This window comes from Hyalella azteca, unplaced genomic scaffold, assembly GCF_000764305.2.
Source record: "Hyalella azteca isolate HAZT.00-mixed unplaced genomic scaffold, Hazt_2.0.2 contig8859, whole genome shotgun sequence".
Taxonomy (NCBI): domain Eukaryota; kingdom Metazoa; phylum Arthropoda; class Malacostraca; order Amphipoda; family Hyalellidae; genus Hyalella; species Hyalella azteca.
The window spans coordinates 104,189-130,279 of NW_025938942.1; the positions used below are offsets into that span (position 1 = coordinate 104,189).

At 39.7% G+C, this 26,091-nt stretch overlaps 1 protein-coding gene across 5 annotated transcripts; it reads right to left on the reverse strand.

The window, feature by feature from the left end:
* LOC108664786 lies at window positions 1–25,272 on the reverse strand. Of its 5 annotated transcripts, none has more exons than XM_047881800.1 (16): window positions 25,026–25,272; window positions 14,730–14,801; window positions 14,380–14,535; window positions 11,852–12,046; window positions 11,112–11,231; window positions 10,443–10,496; window positions 9,489–9,582; window positions 8,453–8,579; window positions 7,944–8,079; window positions 6,912–6,923; window positions 5,246–5,371; window positions 3,887–4,013; window positions 2,482–2,605; window positions 2,054–2,244; window positions 1,495–1,692; window positions 1–657 (listed from the first exon to the last, which is right to left on the reverse strand). In XM_047881800.1, exons 1-16 carry the CDS (start codon window positions 25,039–25,041, stop codon window positions 561–563), a joined length of 1,845 nt encoding a protein of 614 aa, XP_047737756.1. In that variant the 5' UTR covers window positions 25,042–25,272; the 3' UTR covers window positions 1–560. The 5 variants fall into 5 exon arrangements, with proteins under 5 accessions (XP_047737756.1, XP_047737759.1, XP_047737758.1 ...); XM_047881803.1 differs by lacking the exon at window positions 25,026–25,272 and adding an exon at window positions 23,183–23,350; XM_047881802.1 differs by lacking the exon at window positions 6,912–6,923.
* Between the last annotated feature and the right edge of the window lie 819 nt (window positions 25,273–26,091).

Genomic DNA, 26,091 nt, shown 5'->3' on the forward strand with positions numbered 1-26,091 from the left:
TGCTAAAATGGGAACGGTCTTCGTCGGATAACAATACAGATAATTATGAACGAATCAAGCTGTTCAAACGCTATTTAAACGAAATCTTAATCATATTTAACCAGTTCTTTCTAAAACTCAAGTCACACCTAACTTGGATTGACAAGGGACCAGACGGTGGGACAAGGGACCTGACGGTGGGACAAGGGACCTGACGGTGGGACAAGGGACCTGACGGTGGGACAAAGGATGTGACGGTGGGACAATGGACCTGACGGTGGGGCAAGGGACCTGACGGTGGGGCAAGAGACCTGACGGTGGGACAAGGGACCTGATGGTGGGACAAGGGACCTGACGGTGGGACAATGGACCTGACGGTGGGGCAAGGGACCTGACGGTGGGGCAAGAGACCTGACGGTGGGCAAGGGACCTGACGGTGGTACAAGCGACCTGACGGTGTGTCAAGAGACCAGATGGTGTGTAAAGGGACCAGACGGTCGTTCAAGGGACCTGGTGACGGAACTAGGGACCAGGCGAATAAGTGATCAGGGACCTCACGACCAAATCAAGAGCCGCATGTCTCAGTTCGGCAAGGGGATGTCACAGACGAGGGCCTTCATGAAGGCAGCGGCGGCAAGGGCGGCGTGAGGCTGCCATTCTCTGTTGACGCTGCCGTCCCTGCAAGGAAGAACCGAGCGTTAGCACTGCGCTTGCTATATACAATGTGAATCCCAAGTGTCAGCATATACCTCATGACTTACAAGTGTCAAGTATAGAATAGATTGAAAAAATTGCACAATTCATTAACGTTAAAGATAACAGTGAGGGAGTCAATACTGAAGAATGCCTACCCTCTTCGACGAATGCCTCCTACAATACTAACGAAAGAAGTGAAGCCGTATTTCATGTATAAAAGTCATTCATATACCAACGCTTTGGAAGATAGAAGGAAAGCCAAATGTGCCGCCAAAACAGTGCGAGGCCGTCTGATCTATGAAAATAAGCACACCACACACACTCGGAGCACAAATATGGCGTTACGCCACCTAAGCATTCACTAAAAAGTGACTCACCCAGGTAAGAAATTCGTACAAGTTAATCGTACAAGAAATTGTACAAAATAAGAAATTCGTACAAGTTAAAGTATCAAGTTTAAGCATTTTCCAATATAACTATGTTTTTCAAGCATCAAATTGAGACATTAACCCAACCTAACTGTTTTATTCATGTACTACATTTAAGCATTGACCAACAATGCCCCAGTCTGACCGGTAATCCGCAATGCCCCTGATGACGGTGTAAGTGTCCTCAACGGTAAAACATTAACCCCCAACCTAACTGTTTAATTCATGTACTACATTTAAGTATTGACCAACAATGCCCCAGTCTGACCGGTAATCAGCAATGCCCCTGATGACGGTGTAAGTGTCCTCAACGGCAAAACATTAACCCCCAACCTAACTGTTTAATTCATGTACTACATTTAAGTATTGACCAACAATGCCCCAGTCTGACCGGTAATCAGCAATGCCCCTGATGACGGTGTAAGTGTCCTTCCTGTTGCCGTAGACGCTGTCGATGACGGCGTCCATCTCCTGGTCGAACGCCAGCACGCCGAGCTTGCCTGCGAAGTCCTGATGCAGCTCAGCGTCTGACACCACGCAGCGGCCTGACGCTATCTGGCCTAAATGTACACGAGAAACTCCCTCCGTGCTGCACGCGACAACAGCATTAATATTGTGTAATTATATAATATAATATGATATGATATAATATATTATATTATAATATAATATAATGTAAAAAATATTTTTTTTTACAATCTAGTAATACTGAAATAAATCAAAAGTACATGCACAACATTAGGGTATACATAGTTTTCCGGGTTGATGTCACCTCTTATTACCACGATAGAATATTTTCTGATAATAGCGAAAATAGATTAAAATTTGGGTCGACACAAATCCCGTAAAGATGTACTAACAGTAATGTCATAGGTGAGCACTGGGCATTTTCACTAGATCTGCGTGTCGCGAAAATTTCAAACATGGCCAAATTAATCATTTCCACTTACCGGACAGATTTCTGTCCGTCCTGAGGTGAGGGATGCGTCACTTGAATGACGTCAGAGCCTCCGATGTTCATGAAGAGTTTGTCTGTGGAGGCCGCGGGCCGCGCGAAGCACATCTCCTGGTCGGCGAGGGCGCGTTCAGACGCCCTCAGATACTCCAGCCACGGCGCCTCATCAGCGCCCGCACACTCAAACTGTAGTACAATAAATCCTTTATAGTTAGTGAAACTCTTAACTATCTGCATTCTGAGCTTAAGAAAACAAGAACGCTTCACGTGAAAGACGATTAAAGCAAAATAAAAAGTTCAGAGTTAGTCTAAAAAATTTATGAAAAAACACAGAACAATATTACAATACCACAGAACAATATATAGACATCAAATTAGCTAAGATGAACAATGTTCAAATTGTAAGTTATTCTGAAAAGTGACCTTATTCTTGAGTTTTGCAGCGATGTTCTGCAGCGTGAGGTCTGGTGGCCCCCAACTACGACACTCAAACTGATGACCGCCGTCCTGCTTCTCTTTGACAGACTCGCAGTACAGGTAGATGCTCCTGGCAAACACAATAATGCAAGCTACACAATAATAGCACCATGTAATAAAATCAAACAGAACTTAATTGGGGAGCTCGAATACATTTTCCAGATGATATAATCGAAAGTCGTGAATCATGGTCACGTGCTGCGGTCTCAAATAAGAGACACTTGACGATATGATTCATCATCATAACTTATTTCACGATTTCTGTCAACGAACACAAACGCACAGCGGAAAAGACTGCTTAAGAGAGTCGGAATAAAGTATTCATGTGTCACCTAATTTGGAGTGGAGAAAATAAAAACTGAACTTTGGATTTTATGTCAATAAAGCATTCATTGAAAGTAGTCCTCTCATCACTCTGAATTGGTTCATCTCACATGAAATGCAGCATTCTTGGAACAAAATAAAGTGTTAGTCGTATCCGTATATACTCGTTTAATACTTCTCCCTCACATATTTTTGCTCAATGTTCCCCTTAATGCTCATTGTCCCTCCTAAATTTGGTTAAATGTTTTTTTTTTAGAATATAAGTAAACAAATTCATCTTAAATAGATGAAAATGTGTTAGGGGATCGGATCGCACAAGGAATCATATTTACACCACAGTGAATGCACCAATTTAGTACTTCAAAGTACTTAAATTATCAGTCTGCTTATATCGCGAGTTCATAAGAAATTTAAAAGCAAAGAAATCGCCAAGCAAATTCACCGTATCGATATTGAAAACTTTTCGGAGTCCAGCTCCATCATCAGTTCGACAATCTAAGAATGAATACAATCATTTTATAAGTCAAAATTCTAAGTCAGACATAAAACCTAAAAATGACCTAACATTAAATCGAAACGTTTTCAACATCGATATGGTGAATTTGCTTGACGATTTCTTTGCTTTTAAATTCCTTGAGTACTTTAAAGAATTCAGGACTTTTAGGATACTGATTTTTTTACAAAGAGCCAACGAATAAAAATTGACAGTTACACATCATTTAGGTTAGTGTGATTCATCAGCTGACAATTTAGTCTATGTCCACCGATACACAAACGGCCGTTGATGTTATTCAGATCTGAATACTTTGCCTTTGCAATCAAAATAGGTTGGAGTTCTTACTTGCGTTAGCCAATCACTGACGGCATTTCAAGCTGAACAGGTCGTTACGTGTACTCAGGCTGCTGTATCTACATAGGCCGCTGCGTGTACGTATGCAGCCAAGAGTGCGTAAGCAAGTTTTTGGGAAGTACGACTTTCCCAGATAATTTGCAGAAGACAAGATTTTGTTAGGTGGCAGGAACTGACTTTGAATCAGGAGGAGGGGCGGCGACGACGACGTCGCCAAGCCTGACATGTTTGTTGTAGTCTGTGAAGTGTGGCACGCCGCCCGCCACCCCCACCAGCAGCACGTGCTCCACCTGCAGGAAAGTTCCTGCCGAGCAAGAAGAGGTTTCGCTCATCAAGTTTTACAAGAATTTTAAAAACAAAATAGATTGCCCAAAAATTCACCATTTCTTTATAAAAGGAAACTTTTCGGAGTTCAGCTGGATCCATCCTCAATGTCTGTCTGTGAATTTCGAATAATCAAGTGATTATTATAATTACTTGGATTTATATTTACTTCCTCCAAAACGGAGTTGCAAAGATGTGGTGAATTTTCGTACCATCTTCTTTGTTTTTAAATTCTTTGTAAATTTTGGGTCTAGTCATTCACATAATCTCAGTACGTTTCAGTAATCTCGTTCAGTTCAGTAGATCTCGTAGATCAGTTTCAGTAATCTCAGTATTCAAGTAAACTCAGTAAGAACGTTTTTCAGTGAGAGTTGCTGAGAGAAAGCAGCAACTCCAGAAGTAACGTGGGTAAAAGACTACGGGAAATTTTTTCCTTACAGTCTCGCCCCTTCCCCGAGGTAAGGAGACTGCCGCATAGCTTTGACTGCGGGCATTCTTTATGTTACCCAACTCTCTAACGATCATTAAAATAATATATATATCATTTACGTGAGTAGTTTAATTCTGCTCTTGAACCTATGTTGTTTAACACTGTGAATAACTGAAAAACTTTACCTATTCCAGCAGAAATAGATTTTCCTGACAATGTACAGCGAGTCTGATGAGGTTTAAAACACCGACATAAGCGTAAATATTCAACCAATAATCCAGCCTCAAAAATATATTGATTTGGCCTAAGCTAAATAACTATTTTTTTAGCCTTTACTGCCTGTCAGATAACAATTTCAGCGCCATATTCTAAATCCTCCAACTAAAATTAATGATTGTATAATTAAAGCACCATTTAAATTCTAATAGAATTCAAAATAAGTCAATTATTACCACGAACGGCTGCTGTCAATGACGCATAAAACACAGAGAAAAACAAGAACGCACCACCCCGCTCAGGACCTGTTATAAATGAATGGTACTCGGTGCACATCAAGCACAGACCATTTGCAATGGCACAATGAATTCAATAATGACATTTAAGTATTTTTTCTCGAAATGCTATTCATGTACACGGATCCATTATTTATCGTCGATGCTATTCGTATGTACAGCTGAGGATACAAGAGTTACCGTTAGCAGACGCATACGTTAGTTGCTAATTGAGCTATTATTGAGTTCTTAGGTTAATACTTATTATTAGGTAATTGTATTGAGCCGCACCAAGCAGTCGCGTGGTGGCGCTGCCGGCGGCGATGGACGCTGATCTGTCGTGGCCGATCTGAGGCAGTTTGGTGCAGACCACGCGATGGTGACCGATGTGGCCGAGGGTGTAGACGTTGCTCTCACCTGTACACCACAGCAATTGCTTTCAATGTTGACTGTTACATATTGGCCGTTACATATTTACCGTTATATATTGGCCGTTACATATTGGCCGTTACATATTGACCATTAAACTTTTAAAAAATGTTGACACTTTTACATATTGACCGTTAAATATTAACACAAGATACCGAAATAACGTTTGGAGAGCACTTTCATGTGTATTTTGAATGCTATATGATGCAATGTATCTCAAGTAAGGGAAACATCGTAATGGTTAGAACACAGGCAATAGGTTATAAGCAAGACACGTGAGCGGCAGAACGCACACCTCATTTCACTTTATGCACCACAAATATTGAATCAAATTGAATCATTGCTATTAAAATAAGGTACAACTGCGTAACAATTTAGGAAAGCACGTTCAAAATTCGAGGTAAAAATATCTGGTACAGGAATAAAATAAAATATATTTTAGGCTGAAATTCAATTCATGAAATTTGAGACGACTTTTGTCAAACCGGTTTTTTCAAAACAAAACTTGAAAAAAGTAATAAAAAATCAATAGTTTGGAATATGCGAACTGTGTCTGGTCTTTAAAAATAGAGCATCTGACAGGAGGAAAGCAATAGATTTCCCTTAAATTTAAAAACCGCAACAAAATAGAAACATGTGGAAAAAGTGCATGCAGAAGTTAAAGAAATAAATTGGTATACGTAAAATCTAACACAACCAACGAAAGGCTGGATCATTAAGCTGGCTTGATCATTGCCGAGGACAATATTAGTTCGGCAAAAAAAAAAACGTTTGAGATTGCGCAATTTTTGAAAAAAAAATGCTGTAAAACGATTTGACCGACCGGCCCATGATTCAATTATAATTTTTTTCGATTTAACACAAGAAACCCGTACCTCATTTGGAAAAAAACGGCGAAAATTTTGATTTTGAAAGGGACGGCAGTCCACTAGAACGCCGGTCAGACCGCTTTTCGCCTATCACTTAGGCATATCCTGGGGCCATACTTTCAAAACTCGCTAAGTGAACGTAAGTACTTACGCTCTATTTTCTTGTCTATGATTGGTGGATTTTGCTTGAAAGGCCATCAATGATTGGCTAATGAACTTACGATCTCTAAACTTTTTTTGAAAGTATAGGCCCCTGGTCAGCAGATCGTCTCACTAACGACCGGTTGGCAGGACGGGACTTTCGATGTAGCAGCAGTCACGTCAAAAATGTAAGTTCGTGCATCGTGTCATCGAACGCTAAGCACTGCACCCTAAGATTTGGGATAAGCTTTCATACACATAAAACATACAAATTTCAAGCTTTAAATTTAAACAACGATAAAGAATAATAGTTTAAACAAAAACAATTGTTCATCAAGCCACACAAATTAAGGGTTACATCGAAGATAAAGTGCGCGACACAAGCCTATGTACAGCTTGGCTGAGTAGCACACGGTTGGCTGATGTGAAACAAAGAAGCTTGGAAGCTGCAAAATCGAACAATTAGGCGGAACAAAAAAAAAACGCAGATAATCATTGCGATGCAACACACGACATACCGTACGCATTTCCTGAAGTAATGGATGCGGGAGATCAAGCATGGACCACCGCCAGGTATAGGAAGTAAGGCCATCGGAGAAATGATATTTACGATACATCAGAAATTGAAGGTGACAGGCGCTTGCAGGATGAAAATTTAATTTTCTAAATAGAGTTGAATAAATGAATGGAATATTAATAAAGATTAATAAAATCTAATGCAAAAAAATAATTCAATTCACGAAGTCTAAAAATACGTCTACAGGATAAAGGATGCAATACTTGGAAGGAATGCATTCATAACATACATAAACGATGATTTTCTTTAAATGTTGAAAGAGTTTTCCATTGAGGTCTAAGGGCCATGCGCGCGCAAATAATGTCCAATGAAAAATAATGTTCTGCCGAGGTGAGATTAAAACCGAACCGGACGCATTAAAAGATGTATAATTTTTCCCCCAATATTGCATATAAAAACCTCAAAATAATTCGATTTTCATTGCAATTTCATTGAACACCAAAAAATTTGTAAGGGAAAGTTAATACTAATTGGAACTCTGAAATATGAATAGAGCTCTAATAATAATTATAATAAAAATAATAATAATACAAATCTGAAAATTTATTGCACAAGCGCGTCTGGATTTATAATAAAGCAGTTACGGGCCTCCTGGCTTACGCGTGCGAGGACGTCGTGAAGTTCGCATGAGGAGATACAAGATCAGACTAAATTAAGCTAAGCGGAGTATATATTTAGATTATAAGTGCCTTCACCTCACAAATTGGTGGATGTTCAGCAGCTACTTAGCTGCAACGTCAGTTTTGGATAGACCCTGGTCAAATGGCCAGTCTCCAAGAGACAAGTCAAAAGCATTACAAGAATCTGCGACAGGCCTAATTTGGCAGATTTCCAGCCCCATTCTACATACTATATACTATGCCGTAGGGATGATGGATGCATGATAGATAGTGATGATGGATGCACGACAGATAGTGATGATGGATGCACGACAGATGGTGATGATGGATGCATGATGGCTGAGGTGTCCTACCGACGGTGGTGTATCGCACGAACGTCTCCTGGTCGCTAATCATTGCGTCGACGGCGAGCTTCTCGCAATAGTGAGCCGTGATGATGGCGATGGTGGGCTGCTTGCTCCTCACCATCTTGGGGATCTGGCCCACGACCTGCGCAACACATACCATGGGTCAAAACACAGTCACTGTTAATACAAAATACAGAAGAGAATCCTCGCTACCTGAACAACACAAGCGATGCGTATTGTGTAAAGATGTTGACACGAGTGTATCAATTTTCATACAGTCAATATTAATACAAATAAAGAATCAGATATAATCATTAACATCTCGTAGTCAATACGTGCATCCATAATTATGAATATCAGTCTCATCACAAGTATCATCAAGTATCACCTGAATATCAGTCTCATCACATGTGTCATCAAGTATCACTTGAATATCAGTCTCATCACAAGTATCATCAAGTATCACCTGAATATCAGTCTCATCACATGTGTCATCAAGTATCATCAAGTATCACCTGAATATCAGTCTCGTTGAGGACGACCCTCGTGTAGCAGTCAGGTGCCATGAGCTTCACAAGAGACTTGTCCTCGAGCGCCTTCACGAACTGCCGCACCTTCTGCTCCTCGGCGCACGACACGCGCCTGCCACCACGGCACGGTAATCACGACACAGCAATCAACATGCAATGTAGCACATATTATACTGTACACTAATGAGCGAACAGCAAACAGCACGATATTCAGCCTTCAATAAATAGAAAACTATTCAGCATACAGTATACTGCTCGGTAATCAGTCCTCCGGTAAATCGGACCAGTGTATGGTACATAAGATGAATTATTGAAGTCGACAGATTTGCTTGTATATAATTTGATTTGAATAAGTATTTCAATTACATTAAGAGGAATCAAAAGAATTTATTCATGCGGTAGCGCCTGACTGAACGAAATGAGACAACGCGCTAAGCTCAAGTTTATTTACTTACTCGGACGCGTCCGAGTAAGTGATGAATATAATCTATGGTTTACGTACGAAAGTTATCCTTAGTAAAATGAGAGCGGGATACGATCACCTATATAAGCATGATAATGAACTTTCTCTTTTACCTACGAAAATTCGAGATTCTGTCATTAAATCGAAGATTATAGTCTGTTTTAAGCTCGTCATGACAGAGCTGCACGTTAACGACAAACGTTTTCCCAGAGCTATTGTGGGAACACTAAAGTGGGCCAGTAGAATAAACGTTGTTTCTGATGACAGGTTACACACGGTTATTTTATTTTAATGTGTAGAAGTATTAAAATATTTTTTATTAATAAGTACAACCCGAGCTGAGAACTTGAGCTTCTAAGCAATGAACTGCCGTCATACACTAATTATATAATGTCATATACTGCCGTCATACACTAATTTTATGGAAGTTGGATCACTGCACCACCAGATCACTGCACCACCAGATCACAGCACCACCAGATCACAGCACCACCAGATCACTGCACCACCAGATCACTGCACCACCAGATCACTGCACCACCAGATCACTGCACTGACTTAGCGATGTCCTGTACGGTGACGGGGTTCGGGTACGCTGATTCTATCACCTCCAAAACTTGCTCTTCGCTGAGCTCGCGCTCTGCCTGCTCCACTGTAGAAGAAATATAATTTTTAAATGAAATTTTGAGAAGTTGAAATTGGAGAATTTTCAAATGTCGAATTTTCTCATCTTACGAAAAAGTTTACAATTCAGGGAAGAATTGTCACTCAGAACTAAAATGATTTTTGTTCAATGGTTTCCTTAGAATTGAAGAATATGAGAAAAACTAATGTTAAAATAATTTTGTAACACCAGCAATGAGCTTATATGAATTCGCTCAAACGGTTTATGTTAAAATAATATTTGCACCAAAGAAGTCGTAATATTTGTTGAAATATAATATTCATATTAATTGAAAACTCAAAATTACTGCAGAACCAATCGTTAAATACCGAAACGGAAGTGTATTTGTTATTAGTTCACACACCAAAGTTAGGTTCGAAGACTGGATACACTGCAGGTATATGATTATTTCCTCCATAAGACGTCTTCAAAGAAGGCACTACCTACACATTCAAATCGCAGGAATTGATTAGAGAAAATCATACGTCGGCAGCCGAAGTGATAGAAATGTTAGTTGCGAAGTTGCAAGTAAAAAAAATATAGGAACACAACTCGCATTCGTTTAGAAAATATAGGTTCTCAAACCCTTAATTTCATGTATTTTATCGAAAAAATGCGATTTACAAAATTTCGTTATTTGGAGCTATACGTAAGTGACAATGGTGGATTGAGGCCGCACTGGCATAATAACAAGTGGAACGATTAAAAAACAATGACCACACGCTAACGAAAAAATATTTTGCAGTTAAATACATCAAAAACATCAAAGCTACTGCAAGCGGTTCATCGTTAATTAGTATCTTCAAACTGAACGCAAATGTTGACGACATGAGCGTGCTACTTCTTACAAAAAAGCATCGGTTGATCGCGACCAACGGTGTGGAGAACCCAGCCTCGCGCAGCTGCAGTGCAAATTATATGTTCTTAATAAAATGTTATCCTTAAAAATACACTTCCTGCAAGCCCGCGATAAACTCTCTGTAACTTCGATTATAAACACTATACAATGAATGTCGTTCTCATTGAACTATCACACAATTTTGCTGATTGTGTCACAGCATGATTTTCAGCCAGACTGCAGTACTGTTACCAACAACTACCCACTAACAGTTATTCAAGTTACCGATAGCTATCCACTGACAGTAACTAAAGTTACCTGGGCTTCAGGAATGAATAACATTAGCGGGCGTTAATTTATCTGTAGAAACAAGGTTTAGACAATTGTGATTCGCCTTCGTATATATAATGTCAACCTGGACTGTAGCCTACACGATTATATTGTTACTATACGCTATAGCCCTATACGACGATAAAGCTAGTCTAGCCTCTCGCCCTATACGATGATAAAGCTAGTCTAGCGTCTAGCCCTGTACGATGATAAAGCTAGTCTAGCCTCTAGCCCTGTACGATAACATAGTCTAGCCTCCAGCCCTGTACGATGACATAGTCTAGCCTCTAGCCCTGTACGATAACATAGTCTAGCCTCTAGCCCTACACAAGTAGCGCAGGCAACTCACATGGTCGCTCAGGAGGAGCTTCAGAGTCCTGCAGCTGGCGAAGTTCCACCTCCACTTTACTGATGCCTTTATACGAGAGCTGTAACATCTTCATGATCTTCTTGATGAAACCCACGTAGTCTGCAATGATTTTATCGACAATCTTCGACTTACGAAAATTAAATTTGAATTACTTACAATATAGTCTTCACGAAATGTTTCAAGAGTCCTATTCTGAAGCTTTTACTTTTTTAACAAACCTCTTATTAGATTCAATTTCAAAAAATATTTCAACCTAAAATATAGTGTGTTTTCTAAATTCCAAGACGATATGTTGGTGGTTTGCTGAAGTAGGGACAAGGAAATAGAGACGGGATTTTTGTGAACACAAGAAATGCTCTGCGACGATAATTAGACGGCAAGGTTCACGTAAAAAATCAACGATATGAATTAATATCTTCCATCTAAACTAGGCAAAACAATCTCTTTGACCCGTTGTTCAATTATGTCTAAATTAATAATTACTTGTGGTTCATCCGCATGACTTATGGTTTACAGAGTCGTGTCCCACGCATTGTTTGTCCCATACATCGTGTCCCACGCATTATTTGTACCATACGACGTGTCCCACGCATTATTTGTACCATACGACGTGTCCCACGCATCATTTGTACCATACGACGTGTCCCACGCATCATTCGTCCCATACGTCATGTCCCACCATGTCTCAGGATCACCAAGAGACGTCATATCCCACAGACCTCGAGGGAAGTCTAGAGGCGCGACGAGTTCCTTGAAGAAGTCCTGTGCCATCCTAGCCTGCTCCTGCTCCACGTAGCTCGGGCCGAACCAGAAGCGCAGGTGCCGCTGCTCGTGCGTGTGCTGGCCGGAGCTTCCGCTCACTAGGAACACGCGGAACTCCAGCTGCAGCTGCGGCGCTGTGTCCTCCAGTGCATCTGTGGGCAGTCAGAGTCTGTGATGGTCGGGAAATATTGCGAACTTTGTGATGATTTCAGATTATATTTAATTTTTATGTGGGCCTATTGAATTACCTCAATCATATTGTGTCCTCCAGCGCGTCTGTGGGCAGTCAGAGTCAGTGATGATAAATATTGCGAACTTTATGATGATTTCTGATTATATTTAATGAATATGTGGGACTGTTAAATTATTTCAGTCATATTGTGTCCTTAAGCGCCTCTGTGGGCAGTCAGAGTCAGCGATGATCTGGAAATATTGCGAACTTTATGATGATTTCTGATGATATTTGATATATATGTGGGACTATTGCATTATCTCAACCATATTGTCTGTGGACAGCGCGTTTGTGGGCGGTCAAAGTCATCTTGGGTTTCAAAATTGGTCGGAAATATCATGGAACTTATGATGCTAAATAATGCATGCCTGAAACTATGGAATGATTGCAGTACATTTGAAAAAAGCGTCCTGTAAAAATCCACTATGAAACAAATAAAAAACAGAGAAATAATCAAAATAGTTGTATTTAATACCGAGAGATAAGTGTAAATCAACGATAGTTTTCAGACTAGCTGCGAAGTACTTTGACTTTGAATCGTTAAAGGCCTTATAGAGGCTTTACAACATTCATGACTTGTAACCTGGCGTGGTCGAAAAACAGAAAAAAATGGTTTACTATACAGACTCAAAACAACCAGCTGCCTCCTTATAACCAAGTGCTCCTATAACGATCTTCCTCCTAAAACCAACTGCCTCCTCATAACCAGCTGCCTCCTCATAACCAGCTGCCTCCTCATAACCAGCTGCCTCCTCGATCATAACCATGTGCCCCCTATAACGATCTTCCTCCTAAAACCAATTGCCTCCTCATAACCAGCTGCCTCCTCATAACCAGCTGCCTCCTCATAACCATGTGCCCCCTAGAACGATCTTCCTCCTAAAACCAATTGCCTCCTCATAGCTAACTGCCTCCTCATAACCAACTGCCTCCTCATAACCAACTGCCTCCTCATAACCAAGTGCCTCGTATAACAACCTTCCTCCTACAATCAACTGCCTCCTCAAAAAGATCTTCCTCCCCGAAACCAGCTGCCTCCCACTAACTAAATTCCTCCTCATAACTGCTGACTCAAAAGAAACTGCCTCTTAACATTCACGTGCCTCACGGTAGCAAAGCAACTCCACACAAGATTACGTGCACGGTACGTGTAATGACATCAATCTTGAAGACATCATCCGATGATATCGTGATGATCGCCGTTTTTCCATACATTTCGAACTAGTCAGGAATAAATGACCTCATGGCGCGTATAGTAAAATTAAAACAAATGGTCATACCAGGAGAATCTGCTGTTGGCATGCATCTATAAATCAAGTAAATATCATTTTGATCACAGGGTGAGATGTGATTTACGTTTTGTAATGTGTAAACCTTATTGCTTCCGTTTGTAAATTACTCAAGATCACATCGTCCTTCAGTTATACTTACCGCACCTATAACTGATAAAGACACTTAAATCATAAGAATTTATGGTATCTTGTAACAGGAATAAATCTTGTCAATTTTGTATGTGGAGCAACAGGATGTGTGTACGCGGTACGGCAAATGTATTCACACGAGCCAATACACACAAGATAAGCGCTATCATAGATTAGAACGTGAAAGCTTTTAGAGCACGGCAGGCCAGCCAGATGACCAAATGCAGTTCATAATATCACCGAGCTTCAGGTGACTGATATATCGTGAAGAAAACAAGCAATGAATGCATGAGAGAAAAATATATTTCAGCTATTGGCCTGATGAAGTTAAGCCAATTTCATGTTCACATGGTCGACCCTCATGTTTTGAAAATTATTTAAGATAACTGAGTAAGAAAAAAAATTAGCGTAACAGCTTTCAAGCGCAGGATTCAACCAGATAATACAGCATTTATGAATTGATGTATTATTCTTAAAGAAAATTTTACCTTCCGGAAACAGCAAATGGAAAAAAATTAATCTTGCTTTTGATGTTTTATTTTGAATACCAATGGGATTTCATGCTAGTCAGAATGCTGTTATCTAATTTGAAAGCGAGCCATGTTAATGAACTTTATTATGCAAACTTTTGAAAGAGCCTAAAAGTAAATTATAATATTTTATCTTTGAAGGAATAGAGAGTACGAAATATTCACTATGACCTCGATGGTATGGTAAGTAAAAAGCAGTCCCATATCGCTCGTCATCAAACCTGTCTTCCTCGTCTTTAAATATTCACTATAACCTCGATGGTATAGTAAGTAAAAAGCAGTTCTATCGCACGTCATCCAACCTGTCTTCCTCGTCTTATTGATGACGATGCCCTTGTGTTGTCCACCCCCGACGTGCACGTCACCTGCCTCCTGCGACGACGTCTCCACCTTCAGACGCTCCACCTGCAGCACAGTCGACGTCGCAGTCTTGCTTTTCGGTGTCATCACGATTCGTTCTGTAAGTGTTTTAGCAAATTTGTTACTAAACATTAGAAGAGGCAACATGGATCTTAGACATCGATGTAAGACAATTTTATACGAAGTTAAAAAACACGGAGAAGTATTATCAAAATTAACCGAATACTCTAAGCTATGAACTTGACCTTTTAATTTGACCTTTACGGTCGTTTTTGATGTCGGAAAATCTTACCCTCCATGTCGGAGTTCATTGCGTCCGCTGCGCGCACTTCCAGCGATGGCCGCCGTGGCAGCACGAAGCGGTCTGGAACGACACGAACATCCGTTAAATTATATGGTGTCAGTCCCTAGAGATGAAATCTAAAACACTTAAATCACCATGAACTCGATAGGTAAATGGGCAGAAAAGGAAAACAATGACAAAATCAATTGCGAAAAACCGTACTGAGCAAATGCGGCAAATTATAACACATCTGCAGTTAATGATGTTCCCTTCACATCTCAAATAGTGTAGGTTTCCATTCCAGAGAGATGTCAACAGAACACAATCAAAATGCATGATACAAAAGAGCGCTGTCCATATTTTCAGCAGGGCTAAAAATAATTGAGTCAGGTACCCGGCATTCGTGTGGTGAACATCCGCTGTACCGAGAAGCCATGTGCTCAGCAGCGTCAGCCACAACACTGAACCTCAGGGCATCAGTCATCACTTATATTTTGATTGTGTTCTGCAATTTTTATTTTCATTGTGTTGTGGAAATTTTATTTTGAATGTGTTGTGCAAATCACTGCCAAATGCCCATTTGCAAAGCTGGATTCGATACAAAAGCCGGAGAAAGAGGTACGTAGCTCTCTCCTCGGCCTCCCATTTCTCCACGATTATGATTCCAATTGTTGGATAATGCTAAGGATCCAGCGTTCAGCAGCGTCAGCTGCAACACTAGACAACTTGAAATTTCAAGTTTATGCTTATAGTTAATGCCAGCGAGGATGACGTATATACATAACAGCCAAATAAATTTCGAAACCGACAACAGAGAAACAATTTTGCATGCACATAATTTCTTACCTAATCACGTGTCTAATTTTGCATACAAATGAACAGCATCTTTAAGTTAATTCTGTCGCATATTCATCAAAAACACAAACATCTCCGTTAATTTTCAATGTACTAATGAATACTCTTGGCGGTACGCAAACAAATCTCACTTCATTCCTGTAGCTGCTGCAATGTTGAGCTACTTGTACGTAATTTCTTTTGATCATACAGCAGACCCATTATAATAGCCAATTATTCCAATGCCATTGGCCACAAATAATACCGTATCGGAGGGGTAAATAGATTCGTTCCTTAAAAAATACCAAATATTCTTGATAGATTCACAACTTAATCTTATCATTCTTTCCAGGACAAGGCTGAAGAAAGGACGAGAAATCATGCGAGCACTCGGCAAGCTCGTGACGCACGCAAGTTATGCTAAATCGAATTAATATTCCCTGGAGAAACTGTTTCTAAAGAGACCATGTCTCGTTCAGCATATAATTTACCGGTGATTCACGAATGTAATATATGTACAATGTAGTACGTATAGTACCATTGCATACACGTTAAAGTTTCTAGTATCGCCCCTAGAAAACTAGAATCGAAAAAATTTCTAGTCACTCTATTAATCATGAATATACCATGGATTCCCAACGTTTGTACTCTAATTCCCAGCGTATTGAGTAAAAATATAACTCAGTACTCACTGCAGCGAGTGACAGAGAGCGCATTTTCTCGTCGACGAAAACTTGAGGTCACGGACGGACGGACAGACAGACGGACATGGCGAGCACAATAGTGCATTTTTAGCGTATTTTCTCATTTATGGTAAAAATGCACTATTGTGCTCGCCATGTCCGTCTGTCTGTCTGTCCGTCCGTCCATCCGTCCGTCCGTGACCTCAAGTTTTCGTCGACGAGAAAATGCGCTCTCTGTCACTCACTGCAGTGAGTACTGAGTAATATTTTTCCATAAATGAGAAAATGCGCTAAAAATAGTAATAAGAAACCAACTAGGGAAGCACGATAAAAATGATTCCAATGGCCTCAACTCTTCCTAAAGTTATTAGTTTATATTTGAGTGAATTGTATCCTAAACGGACAGATAGCAGATAAACTCAACCTACGCGTGCCCTCAAACGTCGGGGTGTTGCTAGAACTGGCACGGTAAAGGCCTCTACAGGCACGCAAGCGAAAGTCACGCAAAGCGCGTGGATGTCCCCTCGCTTTAAATGACACACCTTGTTTTATGGCAGCAGTTAGATTCAACAGCTGGAGCGTGTGATGCGTACAAATAAAAACACACAACCGTGTTATGCAAGAGAATAATCCATCATGAGGACTACCGGTATCGAGGACTATGAGGACTATCGCGTAGTATTGGAGGTCTCACGTATTGTGTAAAGGACGAACTATACTTCAACCGAGAACGCGATTTGGTCCTTTGTTCAGTGCACGTTTAGATAACTGCCACTTTGAATGAATATAACCAAAAAAGTTTTCTGAGATTTAACTAATAACTGAAAATGGTGAATTATTGCAAAATAAAAAATATAGAGGCCTATATAAGCTAGTAATCAATAGAATTCTTCGGTAGGAAATTTTAAAAATATATAAATTTCAAATTATCACGGAGAATTTCTCGATCAGAACATGAAGAGCAAAGTTTCGATTGATACCGTAGCTAACATGAAATCTGTAAAATATTACTTATGCCTGACAATTAATTTATAGTCACGTAATAAAAAAGAACAATTCGCTAACATGAAAATTCCTTTAAACAGCCCAATAGGAAATATAAAACCGAAAACTGCCATTTGGCAATAATACCAGTAAGTCTATCAGACCGCGAATAATATCGTCTCAGAAACAGAATAAAAGCTTTCTTATAGGGTTAACTTTGATTCGAAGAATCAGTGTGATTATTAATACTGATGTCAATTTTTACTTGTTCGAAACTATATACTTGAAAACTATACGTACTTCTTTTCATAGTGGTGCGAACATATACAGACGTGACCAAAACATATACAACGACGTGACTAAAATAGGCAGTAATCTGCTCTCCCGGAATAGTAGTGAGTAAACCAACAGCATTACTATCACATTAAAGCGACCAGAGCGTCCCCTTCAAATGAGGGTGAACAATTAATCCTCTCTAGGCACGTCCCCGCGCACTCGTAAAAGTTCGACGAGGCAGAAAGGAGGCGCAATTTCACGGCACAGTTCTTCCCCAGATAAAAAGGGATGCTTAGGGAACCGCGTCGAAATGGAGGTGCGAGCAAGAACATGCCTCAACATTAACGGAGAAGGCCTAAAGGTCTATTTAGAGCTACAGTGCCACTCATCCACGCATTGAGTTGATCCAGTTACTATTGTCGGCCATGGTCAGACCAGTTTTTTCATGATACAGCCTTTCCGTTATTCAAATGATGCACAGACATGCGTTACCTTTAATTAAACGTTCTAAGGGTAATAATGATATCGTCCATTCTGCTATAGTTGTGAATAAAAAAAATCACTATAAGAGAATAATTAAAATATATTTATGATGATACGAAATTATTGAATAGATTTTCCAACATAACTGATTAAGCAAAAATCCAAAGGGTCAGGCAAATAAATGTTAAATCTTTTCACTCTAGCCGACCGACAAATGCGTACGATGAACACGTGACCAGAGCAGCATTTCTGGGATCTGCGAGAACACATATATTCTTGCGAGCAACGACAAGGGAAGGCTTGGAAGAAAATCAAGTCTAACTTTGTCGTGCGCTGCGCGTTAGTGAGGAAATGGGACGAGTTACTACGGCTCAGTAGATTAGCGCAAGCTAACGGGTGGGAAACACTATAATAGTCTATATACATACTTCCAATACAATACCAAAGTAATGCAATATTTCATTTTACTAATTGTCTACTTAAATACTTTCGACGACATATTCTAATGTCGAATATCATGATACATATTTGACGACCATTTTGGGCGGAGCCCAGACCATAAATTTAAGATAGTTCATTTAGAGATCAATAACTTGAAAGGTATTCAAATTTTTCTTTTAGATAGTGCATAATTCTTGCACATGAAGAAACATTACGTTTAAGTTCATTATACGAAAAAGCAATTAACTTTCCGATTTTGGGTTGGCCTCTATGACATGTTGCGTTTAATTAAGAGACAAACTCATTATACTTCAGAGTCAGTTTTCGTATGCAGCTCGTGCTTCACGACTTGAGTATATCATGAGAAAGTTACAGCTGACGTCAGAGAGATGGGCACGTTCCTGACCACGTCATGAGCGTGGGCAAATTTGGGCATGACATCGTCATCGTCTTACTCAGCGACGATGAGACATCCAGGAAGTTATTTCTTATTCTTACTCGCAACTCTGCATGAATTTCATTATTTTAGTACGTAATCACATCTGTAAATGAGAGATTAGTGCTTGACGGCACTCGCTGTCCTAATTTTTTTATTAGAAAAGGATTGTAGTCAGACTAGTGATTATTTTATATTTATTGTTGAACATCAAGGCATATAAATTCATCAGCATTGGTAGCGCCGTTGAAAAGAAATACCTGCATGTAAGCCAATAACGTTTGTAGTTGTTCTGTTAAAGTTAAACCTTCGAAACAAACTGGTTAATTAAACATTGAACAAACTAGTGAATTTCCATTGGAAGCGGCAATAATTCCGTCGCACGTACCTTGCAGCGAACACCAGCGATCGGAACTTCTGCCAGTATATATAACGGACGTCTTGATATAAAAAGGAAAGCATTCTCATGAACGCAAAAAACGACCAGGAAAAGAGAGATCATCGGCAGTAGCAATATTAAGATCTGCAGATTGTAGTGCCAAAAATCGAATTAAGTCGGAGTTTTTGAGGTCCCGGAGATTATATTTAACAAAATTTTGTTTGCTTTGAAAAGCAGAACTGCCAGAATAACAGCCATGTTTGAAGCGTTTGCACAGCTGAGCTGGGGCGAAAGTCTAATGATGTGCTTAGCGCGCAACTGTTTACCCCGCGCGCGGTAAACACAAGTCCACGTGTTGAAGAAAACACGCAATTACAGCAACCATGAGCACGAGCAGCACGCTTACGTGTTGCCCTAACACGTCAAGATCCTGCAGCGAAAAGTAAGCAAACAACTGACAAGTTCACGGCCACTTAAGATAACACAGCCAAAACTCGTACACGACTGCATAAGTTCAACACACAATAACGGTTGTTAGGAAATTAAATGGATCGTCAATGGAAGCGATTAATGCACCAATGTGCAGGCAACAATGTCGAATGAAATTTCACTATGTAGATAATCAGTTTAATTAAAAATAAAAGCGAAAGCTGGAAATATTTAAGCAAAATGCTTAAAGAACATTTGACGATGTACTCTCGACAATAATGAAGCATGTAATGCACAGAGTAACGCCAGCACATCAGCCTATTGTTACGAGCATCAACGGCATCATTCACTTGACGAGTTCAACGTTGCATCATATTTGCCATTGTTCGCCGAGTGCCAGACTGGCTCGTAAAAACGTTAGCTTCTGCCATCCATGATATCCGAAAAACGGCAAGATTGACTGCCGTTTTGCACGTTTGTGAAGTCCCCGTGTACAAAAACTTAGTAGGTCGCGATTGTAATTAACGGATGCTTTACTGTGTCATTAATCCAACATTGTAAAAAGCATATAATTTTGCAATGTCATTTCTCTATAAATTGAGCTTGAATAATGCGTACTGTTCACTCTTTCCCAGTGCACAGTTTGCCATCGGTAAGTGCAGAGCTTCCAGGAAACAGAAGACGAAATATATGTTTCTGCGAAATATATGTTTCTCCCTTTTCTGCTAACCTAAAATATAACTTAACCCTGCGTCTTGAGGTCGTGAGCTGCAGCAAGGACACGGGACAGGTTACTTGCTAACACATTCAACGATCAATATTGGCCCATTGCCACAGTTTGTTGGCTATATGCCCCCCTCTCTCCGGCAGTGGTGAGTCATTCCATACCGCAGCGCCCCACGACTGGTCATCGCTCGAACACTTGTGCTCTCTTCTAGCCAGCAGAACTGTATACGTGCAGGCCGCGATAGAGTTTCACTACCAACACCTGACCCAAGGACTTTGCTCGTGCGCTCTTCGAGCATTTAAAATCAAATTGAAGGTGTAGTCGGGTACAAAAATAAGAATTTTAAAATGTAGCAAAATATCGTGAATTGATTACAAAAAATACTGTAGAAAAAAATACTATAATAAACTACATAGCATAAAAACTCGGCTATATGAACAAGACAACGCAGTGGAATCCTTGGAATAGATGAAAAAGTACAATTAAATAACACAGCCACAATAACTTAACCTACGAAGGACTTGAAGAACCATAAACCTGGCACCATCTTCTTGCGAGGGGACAGACCTACGCCCAGCAGGTCACATGCAAGACAGGATAAGGCGCCGCTGTTCTACTCGATGCCAGGACGCAATTAACGCGTCACAGCGACTATAGCACGCCTCTCTGCAAAATATTAACCGTTTCCTGACCGGGAACTGTGCCAAAGGATCACTTCCGGCGACTGTGATAAGCTGAAAGCAGGCAGCGCAAGCGCCGATGCTAGTCCAAGCATGTTTCTTACTAAACAAGTAACTCGTGATTACTGTTCCCTCTGCGGGCATGTCTATTAGTTCGTCTGAATTCCTCCCTATGGCATTTTAATCACTATTCATAGTTCATGCATTATGGCGGCTATTTTAATAAGTTTTAAAGTCCATACGGCGGTTGTGAAATCGCATTACAGCATGAATAAGGTATCTATATATACGGGAAGGCATTTCACCTCGAATGTGAGTGAATCTAAACATATTACGCGGTTACCCAGTGTGTTGGTTGTGTGGAAAATATAAGATATACAGCACCATCTTTACTCGCCGAATTCGTGCTGATCCTCTCAGTTGAGCGATATACAGGGGTGTATACAACTGGCATTCACTGGTACACACAGTCTTCGCAGGGTACGAGAGTTCGCGTGTAAAATTAATTACCATTTGGTAATACTCATAAACATAATCGAAAATTTTAAAAGCTGAAATTTCGAACATTTCGTTATACAGTACCGGAGCAAGTTTCATTGAAATAGACCATTACATATAGACCATTCCTCTTTTCAGACGTACGCCCGCACAAGAAACGAGTAGCTTCTCTCAACGAGAGTAATTGCCGGAGAATTGCGATGAGCGAGGGGCGAGCGGTCATCATTAAGGCTCATTCAAGAGCTACTGAGGTTAAACGCGAGGTAGCGTATAGCATCGTGAAACATACACAGAAATGTATGAGAAGCGTTATTAATAAATGAACATTACAGAACAAGTTTACAACACGAACGTCTCTGCTATTTTGTACAAAACATTGCAGATAATATTTTAGTAATGATATATGATAAACTCATCAGGGCACGGAGTCTAAAGCGGGAGCCTTGGCTGTACAGACATCGCTGCAAAATGAGCCTGCTCTGTGGAAAAGACGAATTTTTAAAAATAATGAACCCGCTGCATTTGTTAGAAGAGTCGTCGGGCAGACTGAAGTCATACAGTATAACTACGATTTTTTCATTATCATTAAATTAGTAATATCATTGAATGCACGATTTGTTTGATAGAGGAGTTGTATAATTTCCAGCAACATGTTTATGCTGGATAATTTTGTTTCAGAAATATTCGCAAAAACGTTATAAAAAGAGGCGGATTGCCGTAGCTTATAAGCCGAAAAAGTGGACCCTCAACGAATACATAAATTGAACAGAAGCTTGACGCTGCTATACAGCCAATTGATGGACAAAAGGGTAGCACAATACGGTGGTCAGCGGCTATCCCCAGTCCTGTTGGCGCTTCAATGCCAGCAGTAAATTACGACGTGAACAAATCAACAATGACAGAATTGGTTCAAACCATAGCTGGAAACGGTTCTTTTCCACTGAAAGGTTCGTATTAACTCACCAAACGAATTGCACAAACATGGATATATTGCATAGTTACCGCTAAAACTGACTCGTGGTGAGCATCCACGTCTAGTTATATATAATTTAATATGATACTTCGCTACAATACAGTGTGCGTAGTAACGTATTATTGGCTGATTCGCCATCTGAAGCAGTGGTGGTTATAGCAGCTTTTTCTTAAGATGTCAATGAACCATTGAAGACAGCGACAGGTAAGCGGAAAAGCAGGTTACGTTTCATCGGTATAGATTTAAATTTATAGTGATTATAGATTTAAATTTAGAGTGATTATACTGAAATTTTTTCGAAAGATGAACATGAACATGATACTGAATGCATGCATTCATGCAAACCAATCATAGACGATAAATTGGCCGCTCCCAATATTTAGGACATAACTTGTAATTGGACGCTACGTGTACTTAGGCCGCTACGTGTACTATACAAGGACGCCACGTGTACTTAGGCCGCTACATGTACCTAAGGTAGTTTTGACAATACGGCCGTAGTCAATATCAAGACGAGAAGTGCTCTTAGGTGTGCCCTCGTTTATCAGCTGACCTGGGAAGAATACTCCTCTGTCCACGCACTAACATTACCTGAACTGCACTTCTTTATAACGTTCCAAATTTTGAAGCTTAGCTTACCTTCTCGCAATCTGATTCCCTTAAGGTAAAATGATGTCGTGAAGATCGATCAGCTTTTAACTAGAAGAGAACACGACATACTCGAGTTCAGCTCTTACACGCGTCACTACAGCTGAGACACTGCAGCACCACACCTCACTGCTGCCGAAACGACACTAACTGCTGCCTGTCAGAGCCGCGCGTGTCAGCTTCAGAGTGCCATGCAGCTTGAGAATCAACCTACGTCGTATTTTTGTAGAATATTCGCATTTGCTTTTTAAAAATCTTCTAATAATACTATAATAAAAATTCATGCTGCTAACTTTTTTATTCCATAACCATTACAATAGAACAAATATATTGGAACTATTGAGAGAATGGAAGGCGCGTTCAAGCGAACGATCTAATAATAATAAAAAAAACTAGTCTGAACGCAGCAGGGATGGCACTTGCGCAATGGCGTGGCGTCGCTGGAACGAAATTAAACTCTACGGCACATTTCTCCCCACTTGAAGGGCTTCTCAAAATGTTCAAAGGTACAGCCTACAATTTAGAGAAGTTTTAAATATTCTTAGTTAACAAAATATACTTATCTAACATAATCATTGAGAAAATTAACATTAAGGCCGGAAAAATATTCGGTTATCCTTGACTGAACGTAACATGTCGAGAAAGTTTCGAATAAAACGATACCATTTCAAAAATCCGGGGTCAAATTTAGCGTTCAATTCCGTACTATCGGAATAAATAACCAGAATAAATAGTCCCCGTTTAACAATGGAGTAAATATAATGAAATTTAAACTTCGCCTGATCCCATTCTTCAGTCATATGGCGTCATTGTCAGATAGAGGAAGCAATTAAATTGATTTAATTTCTTGTACAATTCTTATCATGAAGATAAACGACGTATTACCCAGAATGATTTACAACTCCTGTACTAACATAGGTTTTGTCTCAATAATCACCAAATTGATCATCTCGTCAATTTTGGTGTTTCCTCGTCTGTTACATTCATTAACATCTATATTATATTTCAAATTTGAACAAAAATGGGAAAAATCATGATTTCATTCATCAAATAAGATATCTAAGTTTTTTAGTACGCTGACATGATTCGATTTCTTCCACTGTTCTTAAATTGCTAAATGAACGTTAGTTATATTCTTTACTAAGAATATATATAGCTATAATAGATTCATATATATGAATCTTTCATACAATTTAAGAAAGATTCGATACATTCCACGACTTTAGTTCAACTCGTGAAGATTAAAACCGAAAGACAGTCTCTTTTATTAAATAGTCATGCTTTGTACAAAAAAACACGTCTTTTCTTTTTGAACTCGCAGTTTTTTGCAACGTCAATTCCGACAGCCGCCGTAGCGACGTGTACGTTAGAAGAGTTTTCACAATGAGTATAATTAACTGCATAACTTCTTTTATCAATTGTATTTTGCTCAATTTATTACATTTCACGGATTAAATATTCTTCACCCCATTCGTCAATAAAAAAATATTCAATTTACTTCCATAAATCCTTTCCTTTTTATCGATAATTCGATATGCTCTGGACGGTGCTAGCTTGGCTCAGCCATTTGTTTTTGCTAAGCAATTGTTATGATATAACTAATCAAAATGCCCTAGTCACTTTGCAAAATAGTATGCAGGTTTATGGCTTGTTCTACGAGCTCATCGAACAAAACTGGCCCTCTTTTTACGAAACAAAGTTTCCAATACATAGGTACTCGCGATAATGAACATTCCGGTAGTAAGAAACTTATTATATCATAGTAATATAACTAGAAGCAAGCGAATTTTGTCAATGAAACAAGTTTATCAGTCACTATGAAAGATTAACTTACATTCTCGGAACACCATTGTTGCGCCAAGTCCGGTCAATGTGTCTCAAATATATACAGCGATTCGACCTCCAGCAAAAGTCTGAAAAAAATTCACACTTTCCCTTGTCCATGAAAGCTTTCAAGTAACACGGGTAAAGAAATGCATCCATCTAATGTCCTACAAATGCAAGACGTAAGAAAATGTTAAAAAAACACCACATATAATGTTTAAAAGTTGTGACCTTGAATACACCTGCACTGCTGCAGTCCTGCACAGCACGTTCTTACTAGTACACCAGAAAAAATATAATACCGATCAAACAATTAACTTGAAAGCTGCTAAAGATTTGAAACTATTTTTTCTTCAGTAAAATTTTGAAGAAGATTTTGTATATGAGGTAGAGAAGAGTGAAAGTTTAAGCGAAAGTTTCAACGAAATAATGGTGATAAGTGAGCAGTTTTGTTTGGCCAATCGCAAAAAAATGACATCTGCCTCACGAACAGGCGATGTTACCGCACGTAAATTTTAGCGAATTACATTCTTTAAGATTTTAATATTTACTCCCAAAAAAATCCGTAAATTTGCGAAAATCTAAAAAATTTCTATGATATTATATATTTTTAAAGTTGAAATACAATAATATAGATACAGTTGGATAATATCGGAAGACGCACCACACCACACACCACCTCTCAAGGCGCTCAGCCGAAAACTGGATACAAGAAATCAAGATTCAAAGCCGCGAGGTTTCCCGCCACAAAGCACATGCGTGGCGCAGTAGATTTGCCTCAGGCGGTGGTGGTGCTCAGCCATGGTGCTCAGCCTAGTAGGTGATGGTCTGGTAATACCCCACAATCAGAAAATTTATAGACCATATTGTCTAAATAGTGACACACCTACACAAGCACAGATACGCCTTTTTGCCGGTCTATACTAGAATGAAAGATACACGGGTAAAAAAGATAAAGTTTTCTGTAACAAGTCCCACTCATTTCTCTGGTTGCATTTTTCGAATTAATACAGGGATAACCGGGGCTGCGTTAAATGTTGCGCGCCTTCGCTGTTATGGCCCATGTTGGCATCAAT

Bases quoted from the DNA above. Each gene is read 5' to 3' on its own strand.
- LOC108664786 (XM_047881800.1), bottom strand. The intron at 10,497-11,111 runs GTGAGTTGCCTG...TTTGCACTGCAG, and splicing joins AGCTCCTCCTGAGCGACCAT to CTGCGCGAGGCTGGGTTCTC. The intron at 8,080-8,452 runs GTGATACTTGAT...TGTGTTGCGCAG, and splicing joins TCAACGAGACTGATATTCAG to GTCGTGGGCCAGATCCCCAA.